General features: G+C 38.5%; 1 protein-coding gene across 7 annotated transcripts in view; it reads left to right on the top strand.

Moving 5' to 3' along the window:
* Window positions 1–22,500, top strand: part of myo9aa (myosin IXAa) — a 470,016-nt gene that overhangs the window by 302,471 nt on the left and 145,045 nt on the right. For all 7 annotated transcript variants that reach the window (XM_039773456.1, XM_039773459.1, XM_039773460.1 and 4 more), the window contains 2 exons: window positions 7,250–7,347; window positions 9,006–9,132. In XM_039773456.1, the coding sequence (XP_039629390.1) occupies window positions 7,250–7,347; window positions 9,006–9,132 (225 nt within the window). The remainder of the gene's footprint in view (window positions 1–7,249; window positions 7,348–9,005; window positions 9,133–22,500) is intronic.

The raw sequence follows: 22,500 nt of genomic DNA, 5'->3' as shown, positions 1-22,500 counted from the left end.
GCTTCTTGACTGCCATTACGTATCGGGATGAAATTCTTGGACCCATTGTCAGACCCTATGCTGGTGCAGTGTTTCCTGGAGGAAGAAGGAATTGATACCATTGACTGGCCCCCACACTTCCCTGATCTAAATCCAATAGAACATCTCTGGGACATTGTTTTGGTCCATCAAACGCCACCAGGTTGCACCTCAGACTGTCCAGGAGCTCAGCAATGCCCTGGTCCAGATCTGGGAGGAGATCCTCCAGGACACCATCCATCATCTCATTAGGACCATGTCCCGACGTTGTCAGGCATTCATACAAGCACGTGTGGGCCATGCAAACTACTGGGTACAATTTAGAGTTGCTGCAATTAAATTTCGTCAAAATGGACTAGCCTGCCACATCATTTTTTCCCTTTGATTTTCAGGGTTTCTTTGAATTCAGCCCTCTGTAGGTTAATAATTTTCATTTCCATCAAATGATGTGGTATCCGTTTGTTCCTAACACATAACCCAATCCATATCAGTATAGATATCCAGCAGGATTTTTTTTCCCATTGAGATCTGATGTGTTTTCAAAGTGTTCCTTTAATTTTTTGAGCAGTTTATTTATGTATATATGTTTATCTGTATTTATATATAATCACATATATGTAGTAATGAAATATACAGAAGACAGAAAGGCTTTACATAATGGACTAACATCTCAATTTTAAAGTCACTTTTCTCTGATACATTAATTGTCACCTTGCTGACGACTGGTGCTTGTGGACCACACTTTGAGAGTAGCCACCTCATTCTCCTGATTTCGAACCAATGCAGTGTTGATGTAAACAAGACTGGAGTCAAAACCTTTCAAGTAAATGTAGATAAATATGGCTACATGAAAGACTTAACAGCTTAAGATATGGTCTTGATGCCTTTATTGTCTTTAAAGACTTTCCAGCCAGTTACTGTTTTTTCTTTACTGGTCTCTTAACTTAATTTGACCTGTTACTTTGGCTTATTTGAAAAGTCAAGGTGGGAAACAAACATTGTCTTTTTATATATTTTTCCAAATACACACACATTGAATGTGACATTTTATGCATTTTTCTCATCTTCGTTTCATCTAAAGCCTAAATTGTTAGCATATGAAGCAAATATAGCTATTATTGCATTATTTTTACCAGTAAGTATGTAGAACACTTTATTTCTACACACTGAATTGTGTGTCAGCTACAACAAAGTGCTGATGTTTTTCTTCCCAATTGACTTTTGGCCCAATACCACAGGGTCTCATTCTCTATCCCACACACTTCACTTTTTACTATCTTATTTGGTATTCCTACACCCCAGATATTATACCTCTGACACGCACCATTTTTATCAGTGCAACTTTTTTTTTTTTTTTTTTTTCCTATGAGGAATTGTGAAAATGAAAACCACGAGGAGGAGCAGCATTCAAAAAAAGATTCAGCCTCAGTTAATACAAATTTAGGTGCAGTGGTGAGTTCCACCTCGGCTGTCCATGGATTTAGTTCAAATCCAAGTACAAACATAGCCTTAGTGGAGCTTGCATATTCTCCCTATGTCTGCATGTTTGTTTTTTTTTTTTGGTGGACCCTCTGGTTTTCACCTGATCAAGTGGTGAGTTTAAAGTGGCCCTGTATGGGTCAGTTTAGTGGTTTGCCATCAAATGGACAACTGCTTAGTCCATGGTTGCTTCCTAATGCTGCTAGATTTAAACCAAGCTCGCCAAATCTCTGTAACAGGAAAGTACAGAAAAATTGGAAGCTTTTTATGCAAGCAACAAAAAAACTATTCATGCGTTAATTCTGACTTTCATTTTTTCATCCCATACTAGTAACTATTATTTACTATACATTGTAGTGGGGTGAAGGATGAGGCAGGGTGAAACTACAAATAGTTGGGGTACAAACCAGGTAAAGCCCTGTTTAATTTGAACTAAAAGAAAAACTTCAAAACCAAACATGCACTCAGTGGAACTACAGTGATAGACGAGTTGCCTTTTAAACCGCTCATGTGCTTTTCCCAGGGACTCTCCATCCAGTGAGATCAGGTCCAAATGAAGTTCTTCTGGTGACATGTCTCTTTTATACTGAATGAGCCATAGGTAAGCTCAGAAGGCAAATCTCTGGCACACATGCATGACAACCTTTAAAAATGATGGCGTAATTCCATTAATATATGAGGGGTAATCAAAGTCCTAAAAACAGCATTTTTCCAGCCACAAGAAAGCACATTTATCCTTTATTTTTCAACATAGTTACCATCAAGACTGATGTATTTTTTAAGCTCTTAATCCACTCGTCAAAGCATGACACAAAATTCTCCTCAGTCAATTTGCCGAACTACCCACTCACAGCTTTAATGAGCTCATTGTGAGTTCTGAAAGCTTTCCCACACACCGGTTCTTTGAATTTTTTTTCAAAACAACCAAAATCGCAGAGTATCAAGTCAGGGGAATAGTGAGTGGGCTGCACTGACTCAACAGCAGACTGCTGAATGGTGGCTTTGGTCAGCTTGGCAGTGTGAGCTGATGTGTTTGTTTTGGTGGAGGAAAGACTTGGAAATGAATAATCAGGATCGGCCTATCTTGATTCTTTGGAAAATGTTGGGCAAGCAGACTACTGAGTGCCATTTGGCTGTCTATATATCTCCTTATAAGCACCATGGGCCTTGGAGCCCTTGGGGAGCCAAACTCTCAGTTGATTTTTTTTTTTGGTTTCGGGCTTGAAGAAGTGAAACCGGGCTTTGTCTCCAAACACCAAAAAATCTGATTTTGGGGGTCTGACTATATTGAAAGTTTGCAAGAAGGACACAACAGATATTGACTCATCACTGCTTCAGGTTTTTTTTTTAAACTCTGGATTAATGGCACTGTCCTGAATATTCAGCGAGAACACCAGGAAAGTTCGAGGAAGACTGATGGCTTAGAACCTCGTATAAGTTACACAGTACCAGTTTCTTTACCTTTCTGATATTTTATTTTTAAATGTTAAATGTACGCTTATGAATTAAGACCGAGTCTTTAAGACTGCTTAATACATTCCATTAATATTGTAACAGCCCAGTCGAATGAGAGACTGAGGAATGGATTTTGCACTCTGACAGTGTTAAAGGTACTTGGCTCTTAAAAGGACTTTTGGTTCCTTCATGGCTAAACCAGCTGCTCCTTCTCCATCCATGCCAAAGTTCTGCAGCTTTATGCATTCCCAGCTGCCTTGCCCTAACCCTGCATGTACATGTTGAGGCTATACATTATCCTGCTCAACTGAGGCAATGGCAGCACCATCTGCCACATTTACCTCCGTTCCATGCAACGTTCAAGAGCCAGGATCCTACTCAGGTCTCATATGCTGCCACGCACTGAGGCCAATGGGATTCAGCAGTCAAGGTGTGGTCTTTAATAAGTCCTTCTGTTATGTGCACCATCTCAGTTCTCAGTCACCTGAGAAATGTGTCCCCCTGACATCTAGACCAAAGACACCACACTAAATTTCATTATGACATTCCAGCTTTTATTGTTATTTTGGTCTGGGGCAGGATGTCAGTGTTTGCAATGTCCTGTCCAAATGCATTAGCATAGTCAGCATTTCTTAGACTGACAAAAGTAATTCAGAGGAGTCATGCCTTGAACTGGCATCAAAACGCTACTGACAGAATAAATAACAATGCAGATTAGAAGGTTGTTGACTTAAACATGAAAGTGAATGACCTCCAACAAGAATTGCATTTCTGGGTCCTGTGCCTTTGAAGTTGATTAAAAACCTTTGTTAACAGAATGAGGGATTATTTTGTCACTATAATTTGCCTGCTTAGTCCTTATGAATCTTGCGACTTTTCCTGGGTTCTTTCCTCTGTTGCATCTGATTGGACTGGAATCGGCTCCCACCTCCCTCAGCTCTAAATTAGCTCATTCAAGTCAAAAATCAATTGTTGTTTTGTAACTCATAGAAGATGAGGTGCTGATGCTCCTGATGGAGGAAAAGGTTACAAAATCATGTCTAAAGACTTAACGTTCATCAGTCTGTGGTAAAGCACAGTAGTTCTGGATATCCTCTGTTTTGCTCTATTGGTACTCTTGCCAAGCGCATATTTCTAATAAAACTCGGGTGGCCCTCTTGCACTGACTAAAGCCGGAGTTCATGATTCCATTAAATAGAATCCTCCTTACAAGAGTGATATGTGGGGCTGGCTTCCAAAAAGGAGACATATTATCATGCTTTTTGAAAAGAACAGTGCCACCCATGGACGGATTTCCACACACTTTCTCCTGGTGACAACTGGTAGAATGTTCTGTGAATGTTCTGTGAGCATGTGAGACTCAATTGAAATGTTTTAGCATTTTATTGAAAAAAAAAAAACACAAAATAAGAAAAGTATTTCTGGCAAAAATATAACCCTGCAATTCCCCAGAATAATCACATCCCATTAGCAAAGAACCAGTGGTTTGTAGCGGTTAGGGCTGACAGAAGAACAGCTTTCTGTCCAACAGGAAACAATTCATTTTGGATTCTACAGGAAAAAAGTCTATCGAGTAGAAAGTTTAATTGAATGTAGATTTTAGTGTTATGACAGTGCTCCTAAACCAAGAAACAGATCTACCAAACAAGTCACATATGATACCCAAAAACCATTAATAAGTTGACTCTAAGAAGAATGGGTAAAAGTACCTTCAGGTCAATGTGAGGGATTTATCAATGGGAAAATGCCACTAAGGAAGCTGCTACCAGTTACTTCATTTTAGGCTTTGCATAATTTAAGGTCTCAGGACCTTGTGCTGCCTACATGATTATTAGACTTAACTGTTTCCTTAACACACCTGGGTTCACTTCCTGGGTCCTCCCTGCGTGGAGTTTGCATGTTCTCCCTGTGTCTGCATAAGTTTCCTCTGGGTGCTCTGGTTTCCTCCCACAGTCCAAAGACATGCAGGTTAGGTGCATTGGCGATCCTTAATTGTCCCTAGTGTGTGTATGTGTGTGCGTTTGTTCCTGCCTCGTGCTCTATGCTGGCTGGGATTGGCTCCAGCAAACCCCCGTGACCCTGTAGTTAGGATATAGCGGGTGGGAGAATGACTGACTGACTGACTGACTTAATGTTTCCTTAACTGAGTGTATTGCATAAGAAAAGTCACAAAAAAGCTCTGATAATACAAAATGATACACTAAGGCCCAGACAACCAGAAGAACCAATCCAGAACAACTCAATGCACAAATAAATTTAAAAAATGCTAATTCCATTTCAGTATTTTAAAAATGTTCATAAATGAAGGTGATGCCTGTTTTATCATGTTACCATATACAGTATTTTAGGATATTTTCTTAATGGCAAATGAGAAGAAATGTCAAAACCAGCAATGTCAGGGGTGGGTAATGTCGGTCCTGGAAAGCCACAGGGGCTGCAGATTTTTGTTCCTACCCAATTTCTTAATGAGAAGTCAATTATTGCTGATGAAGCACTTATTGTTTAAGTGACATTTTTCTGTTTTATTTTAGTGGTCTCGCTTTTAAGGTTCTCCACATTGTCACAAACACAGTCCAAAGATATTGAAAAGGTTTGGGGCAGCCACCCGTATATTGTGCCCTGGCTGCAAATGGGTAATTTTAATGTGATGCTCACAGGTTTGAGTCCAAAACAGAACTGATTTGAGTATGAGAATATGGCAGCTTTAAAGGCTGGGACACGAAGTAACATCATCTGGACTAGAATCAGAAGTAATGATGTCTCCTTTTTTCTGCTTGGGGGGAGTCGGTGGAAGTGACGTCAACAATAGCTCTGCGACCTAGTGGGATTTCTTGTGGATGGTCTGCAGAGGATTGAGAGAGAAAATTAGGGCAGCTTGCCACCCCCTGGTCTGGTGTGGTACTACTATTATTCAGGCCCTCTAGCTGCCTCCCAATCGCACGTGTGTGACAACCCTTAATTGCTTATTTAAGTTTTAAACAGCTGCATTCAGTATTTTTAATGGCTCCTTATTAGAAATAAGATGCAAATGACAAAGGAGCCAGTAGTTCTCCATCTAACTTGTTTCCATTTACACCTGTGTGGAATCATCAAGCACTATTTGGTTTAATACAACACTTAATAGAAAAATTTGACTGACTGAAAATTGTCCGTTTTAGGCTTCAAATGATTTGGATGATATCCTTGTAAAGGAAATAATCTACGATATAAGAACCTAACATTTCAGACTAACAAGCCATAAAATTAATTAAGGTCCGAGATTGGCAAGGATTGGTGTCTAATTAAACAATTGGGTTGGAACGAAAACCTGCAGCCACTGCGGCCCTCCAGGACCGACACTGCCCACCCCTGAGCTATAAACATTATCTATAACCTCTTGCCTGTCTCACTATCCTTATTGTACCTTGCATATTCACCCCAAGGGACCTCTAATGGAGGGCTGCTTGCTGACTGGGGCTGTGTTATTTTCACTCCTTTACATCAGCTTAATTTGCCATTAATAGAGGACTTCACAAAGCATCCTTTGTTCCCTTAAGGGACCACAGTTAGACAGAGAATGATCAGTCCCGCCCTTGGCAATACTTGTAATCAATAATCAGACAGAACCATTGAGTTTAAGCTTTTACTTAAAAATTATGTTTATTTGTAAATTTAAGCAATATAAAAAATGATACAACCTGGGTTGGGTTCATGCCGTCTTAATTTTATGCCAGGTGGCCCAATTCCTTAGTTATTTATTATATATCCTCAATCGATAAATCAAAAGAAAGGTTTCAAACAGGAGATGGAGATCCTTGGAAACTGTCCAACAGCTACGCAGATAGCAAACTCCATTTAAATGACTGTAGCTCCTGTCAGTGTCAGAAGGGCAGCAAGCAAACACTCCACCTGTAAGCAAACAACCAACTGTACTGAGACTTTTTTTGAAGATATTTCAGTAAAGGCAACCCCCATCACACTCAAAGTGAGCACCTTCCTGGCTTACTGTCCACTAGCAAAGCAGCTAACCTTTTTGCAGTTTCTGAAAACACAGGAAAGTTATCACATAAGCTCAAGGTCATTTCTCATGGTAATCAAAAGCTGCACTAAGCTGCAAACAGATTGGTTACACGTAAAGTTTTACGGTTCTTCTTTGCTTATCAGCTTTCCCAGAATAAATTTCACTCTTGTTTGTCTTGACAAGATTTTCGTGCTTTGGCCATTTAATTGAAATCTGTCCATTGAAAAGGTTAAACAGAATAAATGATAAATAAACTTTTCCTAATTTCCCATATTCTTTTCTCCTTTAAACTGCCAGGACTGTTTTACTGTAGAGGGAGAGGATCTAAAGCATGACTTTGAACGCCTACAGTTGGCTATGGAGATGGTTGGATTCCTGCCTCAGACTCGCAAACAGTAAGTTAGAGTTTACTCTTGCTCATATACAACCTTTTCTTTTCTGATCCGAGAAACAGTCTGCTGCTAAGTTTTGCTTGCAACGCTGTTTGACCATTGAATGGACACCACAGAAGAGGGGCTAAGTACAGTGACTATCAGAAGTTTTCACATTTTTTATTATACAACATTGAGTCACAGTGTATTTAATTTAAGCAACACAGTGAATGTGCTGGAGTGGCCAAGTCTGAGTTCATATCTCAGTTTGAGAATTTGTGGCTGGACTTGAAAAAGGCTGTCCATTCCTAATCCCTATGTAACCTGACTGAGTAGTTTTACCAAAAGACTTGGGAAAAACCTTCAGTGTCCAGATGTGCAAAGCTGACTGAGAGAGAGACCTGTACACACAGACTGAAGGCTCTCATGGCTGCCAAAGGTGCATCCACTAAACACTGACTTGAATACTTATGCAATCAATTATTTTGTGTTTTATATTTAATTTAGGCCACACTGCAGAGATCTGTTTTCACTTTTAACTCTTATAGGGCTGATGTCGACTTTTGTCGAAATTCAGGGGTAGAGGATGGTAAGCAGCTGTAAATTGCGACAAAACTCATCCTTACTTTTTAGTTTGACTCTCTTTGCTTGAAGGAAAGTTATGTAGCTTTGTTGATTTGACCTTGATTCCCTGCTCGTGCTTGAGAAGAGAAGAGCAAACATCTAGTGATACTAAAGCATATGTGCAAAGCAAAATACTCCATGGACGTTTTATGTATTATCGCTGAAGCACACTCTGACTTTTCGGGGTCTTAGTTTAAAGCAAGTCATCTGGAGATATATATCTAAAATGAAAGTGAGGTACCAGCATCAGCTTATTGGTCCCCAGCAGTGTTCGCCTAGGAGGACCACCACTTGTGATGACGAGAGGTACAAACCAGATTGCATCACACTGCGACTACCACCGTTGCCAATCTGTTGTGTGAAGACAGAGAGGTAGCCGGCACGCCATTCCTACTGGCCATTAAGCCGCCCCTGTGCTTCCACTGCTGCAAGAGATGCAGAACAGGCGCCAACAGCAGCCACAGCACATAGCAACAGACGTTTTATGTTGATTTATGTGTGAAACTAGTGCATTGTGTGCTTTTCAAAAAACTTAGTTTTTTGGAAAAAATACTTTCAGCCCTCAAAGAGTTAAAAATTAAAGAGCACTTCTCTCTTGGTCAGTGTCAAGAAAGCCAAAATAAATTACTGTGATTCACATTTGTAAAATAATGAAATGTGAACACTCCCAATGCTTCTTATAGGTGCTGTAATTAAGTTGATGGTTGAAATTCTGACCCATGCACTTCTTTGCACCTTGAATATGTTACCGCTTTTGGGGATTTGGGAGACGCTGTATGTTGCAGTGAATATTAAAGAAAAATTTGGATGTTTGAGAGATAAAGGTGGAAGAAAAGTTAGCAGGCTGGAAAGTTTGCTTTAATCAATGTTTGTCAGTTCATCACAGTAATGTTTTGAGGTGATCAGTTAAAAATTTGGAAATTTGACCTTTGTAGTGAGTTTAACAACAAAAATGTAATTTTTTATTTCCTACTTTTCTGTAATTTTTTCCTAGGCCATTACTATTAATTTCATTTAAGCATTTCACAAAAATGCACTTTTTTTTCTTTATCTTGTAGGATTTTCTCCCTCCTCTCTGCGATTCTGCATCTAGGGAACATTCGTTACAAGAAGAAAACCTACCGTGACGACTCAATTGACATCTGCAATCCTGAGGTGCTCCCTGTTGTCTCTGAGCTTCTGGAGGTAAGTTGCTGGATCACTTTCTACATTTACCTTTGAAATAAGGCAGATAACATATTAGGGATTGTCTACTTTTTCTGAGTGAATACTTGGTAAAATGTAAATTTAGTATGTCTATTTGTTTAAAAAAAAAAAAAAAGCAATCACCATATCTGACAAATGTAAATGCTGGTGAAAAAAATGGCAGTAGTGCACCTAAACCTTTCTGTCTTTAGCTCCAGGGCTCCTTTACTGTCTCGTTAAGTTGCCCCCCAGAACAGTCTCTGACTTTTCCTATTCACTGGCTCTGCTGCTTTGTCTTTACCTAATTACACCTTGTCTTGATTTCTTTTGCCCCAGGCGCCTTTACATAGGCTGCCATGTGGCTGCCCCAGACTCTCACTGTTTATTTTAAGCTTGATTTGCAGCAGGCACACTGATAATTATGGGCTCATTATTTGCTGGCGCTGACACCCACCTCCATAAAAGAAGCACCTGGAAGGGAATTGAGAGCAATGACAGGAGGCAGTTTAAAGAAAAGATAAAGGCCCAGGTGAGGGGGAAAGGTCATTTACAAAAGACATCTTTGGGTAAACTTAGGCCTCCCTGCCTGCTGGTAATAAAATAATTAGATACTTCATCCCTACTTATTCAAGGTTTTTGCCTTCTGGAGCTAGCTCCCATTGACAGTGTTACTTGTCAATCCACCCATCCATCAATTTACTGAATCTGATTACTCTAGTTTTAGAGTCATGGGGGTCCAAAGCCTATTCGGACAGTACTGGGTAAATGGCAGGAAACGTACCTTGGACAGGATGGAAGTCCTTTGCAGAGCATTCTCAGTCACACCAGGGCAGTTAAGAGTTCACAATTGACATGTTCATCTTTAGGATATAAGACAAACACTGCAGCACCTAAACAGATGCCCAAGCGTGGAGAGAAAATGTCACCTCCACACAGGCAAGAAACCAGATTGAGATTTAAATCAAGCCTCCTCGAGCTATGAAGCAGCAGGCCTAATTATATACCCACTTTCTACCAATTAGCCGTTAACGAGTTTTTAATGAGTTTATGATAACTTCAGGCCTCTTTAAAAAATGCATTCACTGATTTAAAAATTCATTTGTTGTTACAAAAGCAGCTAATCGTTATTATTTTATGCCATGAGCAGAGTAAGTTAAGGAGTTTTGTGCACGTAGTGAGGGTTATACCCACTTAAATGTATAATAGGCAAAGGCCACAGGGACCAAACCCACAGGCAGATGCAGAACACAATGGAGAAATTATTTTTTATCTGTATACTGCATATAGAAAATGCTAAACGTTTTGTGCCACTGTCATGTGATCTCTTGTGAACCACTGGAGCTAGTACTGTACCTTGATCTTAGTCTTAATCAAAAGCTTATGATGTAATACAGTATGTGCTGGCAAGGCAAAAATTGTGCCTAGTGGAAACCTTAGCAAAGTTATCAAAGTTTGTGTCTTTCTTACGGCAAACTGCATAGGGAAAAGATCAAGAGGGTGACCTTTCAGAAAGAAAACGAGCAGTGACATCTGTTGAGTATGAAGCAAATTACAGAAGCCGAATATGTTGTCGGAAGAAGAATAATGATAGCTGCGTCATCCACTGCACACGAAATACAATGCAGCACTGCAAACTGCTGGTACTGTCAGACTACTGGGGCTGGAATCTTGATGTTGGGAGGACCAGAAATCCATGTGATTCCTTGTTGTTATTGTTTCATTTTTCATTTTAATTTTACTTTCAAAAATGCACTGTGCATTTGTCAGTTCATTTGAGAATGAGTCACACAGTTCTTGTTCGTTTGATTCATGAACTGAATCATTATCCAAAATAGAGTTGCACTAATCTTGTTCACTTATGATTCTCAAACTTTGATTTTGATATACTTTGTTAATGATGCATTTTCACTATCTAATTATGCTTCATGCTTTCTGAAGTTAAAATGCAATATGAATTACCAGTATGTTTAAAATATAAATTAAAAAATATTAAATAATTGACTAAATAATAATTAATTTGCAGTTTGTTCAAGGGAACAAAGGTTTTGATTTTCTGTTATTGGATCAAATGCATCACATGAATCGCTTCACTTAATCATGTAGTTTGAAAGAAAACAGGAAAGCGTCCATCACTAAATGGCCATCAATGGCTACACCTGTGCTCACAGATCTGAGTAGCAAACCATCAGAAAAACTGCACTGGCTGTTCCTAACGTGGCCCGTGATGTGGAATGTCACAGTCTCTGCCACACCTTTCTGTCCAACTCAAACATCATAATTGTTTGATTAAAAACCTTTATCTTCCTTTACTGTTTAATTTTTACGGTACAAAGAGGTTCCATTGGCTATGTGCCTGGAGATTTTAGATAATGTAGAATATCAAGTATGGAGTCTCACAGATGTTAAAGATTTTCCCTGATAAAAGTTAACACACAAATGCTGGTGAATCTGCTTTATTCGTATCTCACTTGATTTTTTTTTATTCAATTTTATTGAGTGTTCCTGCTTACGCTGAATTAGTATGCGCCTTATGGTCCATGATGTCAAAGCCACACTGACAAAAAAAACAGAGACATAGGTATATATGATATCTTAAGTTATTAATTTTATGACCGTAAAGTACATTTCGGAAAACATTGTGGCACGGATGCAACATTATTCATATTCATTCGCGTACCTTCTTGCGGTTGTAATTAGTGACCGTGTTCCCCCCCGATCTTGCCCAGTCTGCACAGGACTCCAGGACATGTAGAGGAAAGAATGTTCCTCTGCAAGGTGAGCCATGAACACTCTTCTTTTCTCAGTGGACCTCGTACATGCCTTGCACAGTACATGTGCTTTGAGCACCGCCAGGTCAAGCTTGTTACAGCACAAGCAACCGGCCACCTGCGTGCTCCTGCTAGCACTAAATAAGCTCATGCCTTCTGTTGTCAGCATGCAGCACCAGGAGGAAAAAAAAAGAGAGACAAATATGTGACATTCTAAAGAAACCGTTGTATGACCTGAATAGTACCAATCAGAAAACATTGTACTAATGCAATATTATTTGAAAACGAAAAGATTGTGTGTAAATGTGTTACTTGTAAAAGTTAGCTTTTTTCACTTTTATTTTCTCAGTCTCGTTCATGCTCTCCCTCCCCTCCTGATCTGACTCTAGCTAACTAACTAACAGCACCAGCATAAATTCGCAATGGACGGCGGCATCACAGCTTCAGGATGCTTGCATTTCGAATGCTCATGCATCACGGTGGTGCTGCCATGAAAAGAAAGCTCCGCTTTGCATAATCTGCATTCAACTTTTTTTTCTTTTTTGGTGAAGTACTCCCTCACTTTAGAAAGTTCTGTCTCAATTTTTTTCCATCTCCTTCCCCTTCCTCTATCCGACTGTCCATTGCAACCACATTTATTTTCCTCCACATTCTTCTTCTCATCAGATATTGTTCTTCATTGGTAGAACTGTGTGCAGTCTTGACAAACAATAACAAACGATACTGTCCCCAGACGTTCATATAATGCATTGCAGTTACAAAAACCAATGTGGTTCTTTTTGACTGGAGCCTCTATTGAAGGTTATGTTTATGACGCGTCGACAATAAAAACATCCACGTCAATGATTTTTTGTAGTTGACATCGTCAATTACATCAACTAATCATTGCAGCCCAAATGGTCTCACATTCAAGTACTGGCTGGGGCTGAACACACTTAGCTTCAAATAGATGACCTGTTCTGAAGAGCATGTGGCATGGCTGATTGATTATTTATATACATTAGTGGTACACAGAAGTTGTTCAGTAATTTTACCTGACTTGTATATACTGTAAATACTTATAACTCAATGTTACTTTGTAAGTGGGGTTCCTTTTTTGAAAAGGACAGAACAACTGTCTTCATTTCACTGCCTCACTAAGTTGTATTGTAGAATTTTCACGTATATTTCTTAGAACATGGGCACAGATGATAGTGAGGGTCATGGTAGCATCTTTCTATTTTAAATCCAGTGGCTTGGTGTAAAAGTTACAATGCTATTAAAACTAGAATTACCAGAGCCTACGAAAAAACTCGTAGAGAAGTGACAGAAGTGTGCACATTGCAACAGGTACACATGTCGTGAATGTAGGAAGGACGGTCCTTGCATGTGTGTGTGAACTGTTAACATTTGAATTTGATGATTGCATATAGCGCTGAACTGACCTCTCTGTACTATTCTTTCCTCTGCATGTCCTGGAGTACAAAAGAAACAGCACCATACAGCAACATGGAGACTGGCAAGATTGTGGAGAAAAAAAAAAAACGCGGTCACTGATTACAACCGTTATGCAAATGAATATGAATAATATGAATGTTGCATCCGTGCCACAATGTTTTCCGAAATGTACTATACAGGTCATGAAATGAATAATTCCAAATATCATATATACCTATGTCTCTTTTTTTTGGGGGTTTGACACTAATTTAGCGTGAGCAGGAAGACTCAATAAAACTGAATAAAAAAAATAAAGTGACGGTGAGATACGAAGAAGGCAGATTCACCAGCGTTTGTGTGCCAGCTTTTATCCCTCCAGATCAGAGACTGTCCAGTTTCATTGCCTCAAAACACCACTAACATCTACAGTTATTTCCAGTTTCAAATAAAAACTTAACAGCGTCAGATCCCTAGGGCAGTAGTATGTATCGTGATCGTGGCCGAGAGAATAAAAGTGAATAAAAAACAGTAACTTTTACAAGTCCTATAAATGTACACCACCTGTTACAGATGCAAACCAAATGTATGTTTGTACTGTATAATATTAACAATAAGAGCAGCTCACTACTGAAAATGGCAAATATAGGAGGCAGTCGAGATCAGTCCAGGGACTCTTGATTACAAGTCAACAAATCTTACCACTATGCCACGGAAGCTGTTGTATTGTCCTTGAACCTTTTGTGAAAGTATTTATTTGATCTTTTGACTTCAGGCTTCACACATTACATAGTTTATGCCAACATTTTGTCATATACTACCAAAATATGAAAAATGTTTCTGATTTAACAATGTGTTTACACAGATTATTGTAGAAAGGGAACACACATGAAATGCATGTGTTCCAAATAACGATCTATTATTTCCACTCTAAAACTCCAGCACTTCACTCCCAGATAGTCAATCAAGTCATGAACTGGGAGAACTTTGTGCACGTTCTGCGGTGGTGGGGGGATGGGATACTAGGCTGCTTGCTGATTGTCTTTATCGGCACATTTACAGGACAAAAGACGCTGACGGAGAAGTGGGAATGGATTTAAGGTGGGCAGGATCTACGAGTTTTTTCGTAGGCTCTGGTAATTCTAGTGTTAAAAGTTGTCAAATTAGCTAAATACTTAGCTAAAGCTTAATTTCTTTATCTACATTATTTACCCCACAAACTGTAATGTCATTTTATTGTTAGATTGGTTGTTCCATTTTTCACCATCAAAAATGTCAAGTTCTCTGAGGATAGAACTTCTTCCAAACATTTACATGCAATTATTTGGAAAATCTATTCTTCAATAATACAATGTAGTAAAACTCTGATTTAAAAAACAAAAAAGAGTTTTAAGTCAGGGAGTACTTGCACATGTGGCACATAAATCACGTTATTATAGTATGCTGTTGTATATTAAAGAAGCTGCAGTACTGCATCTAATTGTGATAATGTTGTGTTATGATACGCCAGGAAATATAATCAAAGAGATTTTGTTTCGTTGGAAATCTTAATGTGTGTTAATTCAATTTACAGTTTTTGACACTTATTTAGTATTAATATCTTTCTAACAGTGCAACACCAAATGGTTTCCATCCTTGAACACTCCCAACTGAGATTCGTTCTGTGACCGTGTTGCTGACCCCATCATTCTTTCCAAGTCATACAGTCAGAATATATAGTGGCTCAACATGACTCGTTAGTGCCCCTTTGTGTCAGGCAATTTTTGAAGTACATCTTGAAATAGGAGGTGGATTGTTTTGCATAGTTTTGATGAAATTAAAAGGCTAGGGGATGTTGACTCCATGTTGACTACAGGTTGGCATGTTCATGCCAAAAACAGAACCAAATCCAAAATGATACTCATATTCAGTGTACTTACCTTTGTAAGTGACTTGCTGATTATTTTAAAAACACAATTGATTTATAATTGTTATGATAGCTGTTACGCATTTTTCTATGATGTCTGATCATTTTAAACTTTTGTTTTGGACCTTGGAGGATTCAAATATACCTTTTTTTCTAGTTCTAATTTTGTTTGATTTTTGTTGTTTTTTGTTTATCATTATGTTTTGAAATTTAAGGCAACATCATTTTGTTTTAATGGTCACTACCATATTGAAGAGCCATTGCAGTGGCCTGATGATTCGTTGTTAGGGGGTAGAGTCCCAGAAAAACACTGGTGTAACTAACTTTAAGCTGGCATTTAGGGTGTATGATTAACAAATAATTAATAACTGATGATTATTTCTATTGATATTCTAATTATGATTATTAATTTTGTTTAACAGCACTACAGTGAAATATGTCAATTATGATTATTAATTTTGGTTAACGGCACTACAGTGAAATACAGTAATCCCTCCTCAATCGCGGAGGTTGCGTTCCAGAACCCCCCGCGATAGATGAAAATCCGCGAAGTAGAAACCATATGTTTGTGTAGTTATTTTTATATATTTTAAGCCCTTATAAACTCTCCCACACTGTTAACATTATTTATTAGAGCCCTCTAGACATGAAATAACACCCTTTAGTCAAAAGTTTAAACTGTCCTCCATGACAAGACAGAGATGACAGTTCTTTCTCACAATTAAAAGAATGCAAATAGATCTTCTTCTCTTCAGGAGCAGAGAATTTCAGAGGGAGAGAGAGAGAGCGCTCGCAAAGAAAAGCAAACAATCAAAAATCAATACTTGTGCTTTTAAGTTTGCGCGCATTTTAGAGGAGCGTTAGTATCTTCTAAGCAAACAGCCCTCTGCTCACATCTCCTCCGTCAGGCAGAGAACGCCAGAGAGAGAGAGCGAGATTAAAGCAACAATCAAAAAATCAATACGTGTGCTTTTAAATATGCCGAGCACCGCAATAAAGCAGCATTTTTTTTAGAGGAGCGTCAGTATCTTTTAAGCAAACAGCACCTCTGCTCACACCCCCTCCGTCAGGCGCAGAGAATGTCAGAGAGGGTGAGAGAGAGGCAGACACAAGCAAACAATCAAGCTCCGCGCGGGATGCATATCTTATAGCATTGAGGAGTTTTAGTTAATATGTAATACATGCTCTGATTGGGTAGCTTCTAAGCCATCCACCAATAGCGTCCCTTGTATGAAATCAACAGGGCAAACAAACTGAGGAAGCGTGTAGCATAAATTAAAAGACCCACTGTCTGCAGAAATCCGCGAACCATCGAAAAATCTGTGATATATATTTAGATGTGCTTACATTTAAAATCCGTGATAGAGTGAAACCGCGAAAGTCAAAGCGCGATATAGCGAGGGATTACTGTATGTACTTTTTCTTACCAACTGCCTATACTGTATTCTGTGCACACACAGTATGGCTGAAATTTCAGCATTGCAGGTACCTGCTCTTCAGTATAAATAAAACGTTACACTCGCACTTGCTTCCATAGTCCTACTTAATCACTGGTCAGTTGTGTTGTATAAAGTAAAACTTGTTTCAGATCCTTTTAAATTTTATATAATCTAAAGACAGCACAACTTTTGAAAAACAACTGCAAGGGTTGGATGGCGTATGTCTTACTCTGGTTGTTGACCAGTCTTTAAAACCTTTGCTGCACAGTTTTACTCAGAGCCTTGTCTTCTGGTAAATGAAACTTGATGGCTTCTTTTATCTGCTTTTGATTGCCTGCTGGATATGGACCTGAGATACAGCATAAACATCTAGTGGTTATCTGTGCCACTAACCTAACGTTACTGGGACTAGTTCCTCTTTCATGCACTGTGATAAGAGAGGTTCACGGGTTACATTAAATAAATTAACTTGGAGTGAGCAAGTTTCTCAAGGCAGGCGCTGGAGCATGTGAAAATGTGCATGCACTGCTCCGAGGTTGATTGAGGGGCTTGGTAGATTGCGCATTCACATGCAGACGTGGATGGGTCAGTCAGGTACTTAAGTTGTGCCACAGAGTTGGTGACTGTGGCACCTGACCCTGGCCACATTTTTAAAGTAGACAAAAGGAGAACGAAAGTTAAAGAAAGAGAGAGTGAGAGGCAGGATTGGGAGAGCCCATGCTGTAAGGAATAGGGTCAGGTGGTCAGGAGTGAGCCCCAGAAAGAGGAGCATGTGACCAGCAGTTGACAGGGTTGAAGAAGGCACTCCTATTGAGTGACTCGTGGGCATAGAAGCAGCCCATTGTGTGGAGTCTCCCGCAGATGAAGGACTGGCAGTGGGGAACGTTTGTGTGTGGCTCGATGTGGCGCCACATGAACGTCAAAGGATTGGCGATGGGAACCCGAGCCAGGATTAAAAGTTGGCTGCACCTGTTGACAGGAGACTGCTCTCACTGCATGGCGTTGGTGGGATAAGTGGAGGATACAGCAAGGTTTAGAATGATGATCTGGAACTCCTGGTTTTAATACCTGCCACTGGAATTTTAACCTCATTTTTAAAGAATATTTATTGATTATTTTTTGGATTTTTAACCCCCACTTTTCACTTTGATTTTATGGATTATTTATTTATTTAATTGATTTTACACTGCATTATTTGCTCTCTGAGGTGTTAAACTTGTGACAGATTGTTGTAATAAAACCACTAAATCACTTCAAACCAGACCTTGAGTTTTGTGTCCTCGTTTTCTTGGCTCATCCTCGGTTATGACTATTTGTGGTTTCAGTTTCAAGCTGCCAAATGATGTGGAGCTAACGCAGACAATCACATGCGCTCTCCATAATGAAGAATGTGGTTGAAATTTAGACGGTTGCATAAAAGTTTGTTTTTAATCAACATCATTGCTATTGACAACAAAATAATTCCAAATTATGGGCAATTGTCTTCATTTTTCATTAAAAATTATAAAAAGTGTCAGGTCAACATTAATTCTCTATTTTTATGGAAGCTGCAGCAAATACAACAAAGAAGCATACACTTTTTCAAAGATATTATTAGGGCTCAGACTCCTAAAAATGCATTCAGCATGGTTGCCTGTTTTATTTATATGATGTCAGTGCTTCCCATTTGCCTGTGCCCTCACACTAAGTGAGTGTGTCTGCGCTCGATTATAATACTCATTGGACGTCTGCAGCATTCTGTAACTGGGATACCTTCCTAACAAAGTGGCATTACTAAATTAAATGCAGGGATTGTCACTTTTTGTGATTAGTATATCATGGTAGCTGCAATCGCAATTAATATACAATTAATTATGCAACCCTAACTGACACATTTTTTAACTTACCATCCAAAATAGTGGACAATTCTAATCGATAATTTGTGGTGTGTTATTGGCGTTTATAGCAGAATTTAGGGCAACAAATCTTGAGACTTTGATTGTCTGATTAGTGTTTTGTAGGCACATCGGTTTCACTTTGTCTTTCTGACTTTTGCTCTTGGCTTGTTTTAACGATCTTAATTTTGTGTCATCTCCTAGTCTTTCATTTTATACCGCCCTGCCTTTCCCTGTAATGGTAGAACAATAATGGGCTGTGGGATTGCTGGTGTCCAGGTGGATTCAACTGGTAACGCAAAAAAAAAACAACTGAATTTTAATTTGTTAAAGCTGAAAAGAAAGCAAAGATGTCTGTCATGGGCTTTGCTAACAGCAATCTTCAAGAACTGTTTCAGTCATTCTGCTCTTCATAATGTGCAGGATTAGAAGTGTAAAGTTTGGGCTGCTTGGAGAAAACATAAGGGTGTGAAGTATTTGTAGTTTTGTGATTTACACTTAACTACAAGCTCTGGCATAACTTGGCACAGGCTTAATTTTCTTTGGAAAAAGTGATACTTTATGTTTAATATGTGCAGCATGGGGATGTGCAGAGCAGAGCCTTAAACGCTGTTAATAAGGCTGAAATGTGTGATTGTTTTCTAGATATATTTATACTATGTGAATATTTCCAAAACTTGAATGTTACTGTAATTATACAGCACATTGATTTTAGTATCGCCTTTGACACTAGACTTAAAATGAAGCTTGCTTACAAACAAAATTACCAGCTGGTGATGTTTTGTTTTTTTTTCTGAATGTTCCTATAAAAGTTTTAATTCAAGATATGATATGGATAAATAGAATATCTTTATTTTAATAATTTATTTATTGTCATACAGCACATTAATTTTAGTATAATCTTTGACACTAGATTAATGATGCTTGTTTAGAAATAAGATTACCACCTGGACACTTTTTTTTTTTTTTAAATAAATATTGTTATAAAAGTTGAAATTCAAGTGCCCTGTGTATAGAATGGTATGGATAAATGCAATGTATTTATTGCCATTGCACATTTGCAACAAAATAATATTTGACACTTTTGTACTAAGGTAAAATTAGAATAACAAACAAAAAAGTAGTGCAATATTGAAATGACAACAATATGGAAAAATAACAATACCATATTGTTGTAATTTCATTGTCACAGTTGTGCAAGGCAGCAACCAAACCAAAAAAGTATGGAAAAACATCAAACATTAAATAACAGTAATATAGACACTATGTGCAATGTAAATAATACATGACAATATGAAGACTGCAACGGACTGGCAGCCTGTCCAGGGTTTGTTCCTGCCTTGCAGCATACGCTGGCTGGGATTGGTTTCAGCCCCCCATTATCCTGGTTTGGATTAAGTGGGTTAGAAGAAAATGACATGACAGTATGAAGAATGCAAAGTACAAGTATGCATGAAAATGAAGTCAGTTCAGTTGTGCCAGGCAAGTACAGATGGCATTAAGGCAGATTATGGGGAGCACTTGAAGGGTTGAGATGGAGTAAATGTGGCTCAAAGTGCAGGCATAGAAGGTCTTGCAACATCTGCCAGACAGAAGACGTTCAAACAAATAGAGGGCATGGATGTGTAGAGTCCGCTCAGATGTTTGTTGCTTTCCTTGAGCAGCATGTACTGTAGATGTCCTTCAGCTCTGGGAGCTGGTGAATCCTGGGTTCAATTCCAAGGTCAGTCACTGTTTATGCATAGCTTTTACTCTAACTCCGTGTCTGTAGGGTTTTTCCCCGGGTAATTTAGCTTCTTTCCAAGTCTCCAAACCATACATGTCAGGTTACGCAGTGACTCTAACAAGATCAGGTGTGAGACAGTGTTTGACTTGACAGACTTGTCTTCCTTTTCGGAAGAGAAAAAAGCAAGAAAGAACTGCTGCAAACGGCTTAAGTATATGCACTTAAATATTACAACAATTAGAATTGTGTAAACAAAATGTCAGTAAGCATTGCACTCACTGAATGGCATTGCTTCAGCATCATATAGACCAGCGATCTCAAGCTGAGAATTGGAAGCCCCCTACGGATAACTTTTATGTTCAATAAGTAAGTTATTACTTCCTAGTTTTTTTTTTGCTGTCAATCCAGAAATTACAAACTGCTTTTGCTAAATTTTCTCTGAATTAAGAAGTTTGTGTGTTAGAAGCATGAGATTTCATTTTTTGCTTTAAAACATGTTATATTTGTACTTTTCTGTGCCTTTATTTAGTAATAAGTACACAAGCAGGTAACACTAAAATGCCACCCTGTAGATAATTAGACAGATCGTACTTTAATTGTCTCAAGAGGGAAAGTTAGCTTTTTACAGAAACCCAAGAAATATTCTAACAAGCAAGAAACAAACATCCCTAAAATACACACAAATGATTACAAAAACAGAAGAAAACATCTGACCTGTCCAGAGATGAGAGAGCAGTCACAGTTATGGCGAGGCATTATAAAGACATATTGGTTCAGGTATGAAGGCGCCCCAGTTGGGGTCACCATGATAGACGCTGAGGCTGATACAGAAATGTACTAATGGGCCCCCCTTCAGCCTCGCAGCATATTGGCCATTTAAGCAACACCATTACTAACAGTACATTATCAACATGTATTATTTAACCTCATATGCAAAATATTACCAGCGTATATTTTTTTTACATTTCAAGGCATCAGAGTATCGGTGCATATTTTGTAACACTGCAAGCCAAGTGCAACAAAATATTCTTTTAACATTATATAAAACAAATAATAATAATCATAATAATAATCATTTCTTTACATTTGCATAGCACTTTTCTCACTATTCAAAGTGCTTTAGTGAATAACAGGTCCTGTGTTACTACAATAATTACTACAGAACTCTCTTCTGAACTGATGCAGTCACAAAGCCATCCATAAATCTGACTTGATGCCCAAGCTCCTACTTGATGGGCAAGATCACAAAACTGTTCAGTCTGTCCTGGTACATCGATGAGCAGAAGTAAGTAATTTCTCAAGGATATCAGATCGCTGTCTCGACACAGTTGTGCTGAATAATTTCTTGGCATAAAGTTCTCGATGGTAGTGTGTTGGTGAGAGGATCTGCAGCGTTGTTCATAGTGGCCATCAGTTTTGCCTTCATTCTGTCCTCTAGTTCTCCTTCCAGAAATTCGAGAGGGCAAGTGGAGAAAGTCACCAAAAACTCCTTTTCACAGGTCAGGACTTCCTGTTTTTTGACCAGGAGTTTGGTTTGTATGTAGAGCTTGATCTTTTGGCTTAGACTCTAGCATATTTTTGACCTTAGGGTACCTTGCATCTACTGGTTCTTTTTTGTTTTCTTTGCTTAAAATTATCCAGGCCAAAATTGTTGAATTTGTTTCAGTTTTACTTAATTTCTTATAAAAAAAATAAAATAAATGCATTTATGAAGTTTACAGCTACAAACATATTGTGTGATCAGTAACCAAAGCATTCATTATGATGGACAACATTCCCATATCTGCTTGTTGCAGTCTGAATTGAAAGTAGCCTTGCAGGCTTTCAGTTTTAATAGCACTTAATGTACTGGTTTAAGAAGTTACTACATGTAGAGGATCATTTGTCGCAGTGAGAAATGTTCAGGTTTATGTTTTAAAGACTGCTACAATTTCTGCAACATAATAGGAACCTTCAGGTCTCATAAAATTGTGCATCTGTAAGTTATACGGTGTGTATGAAAGAAGTTTGTAATTCTGCTCCAGGATTCTGCAGATATTCTTGTTTCAGGCAGCTTCATTTCAGAATACACCATTGAACAAAACCGTGGTGTGCCTTCAAATTTATAAACACACATGCTGTGTTATCTGTAAAAATGCATTTTTGTTTCATGTGCCAAAAATACAATGTATTGCCTGTGTAGGTTTTAGTCCTAGTTAAAATTAAAACAAAACACTGCATTATGAATGGATCTCCTTAACAG

This window comes from Polypterus senegalus, chromosome 12 (assembly GCF_016835505.1).
Source record: "Polypterus senegalus isolate Bchr_013 chromosome 12, ASM1683550v1, whole genome shotgun sequence".
Classification (NCBI taxonomy): Eukaryota; Metazoa; Chordata; class Cladistia; order Polypteriformes; family Polypteridae; genus Polypterus; species Polypterus senegalus.
The sequence above is the reverse complement of the archived record's forward strand: the minus strand, read 5'-3'. Positions and strand labels throughout refer to the sequence as shown.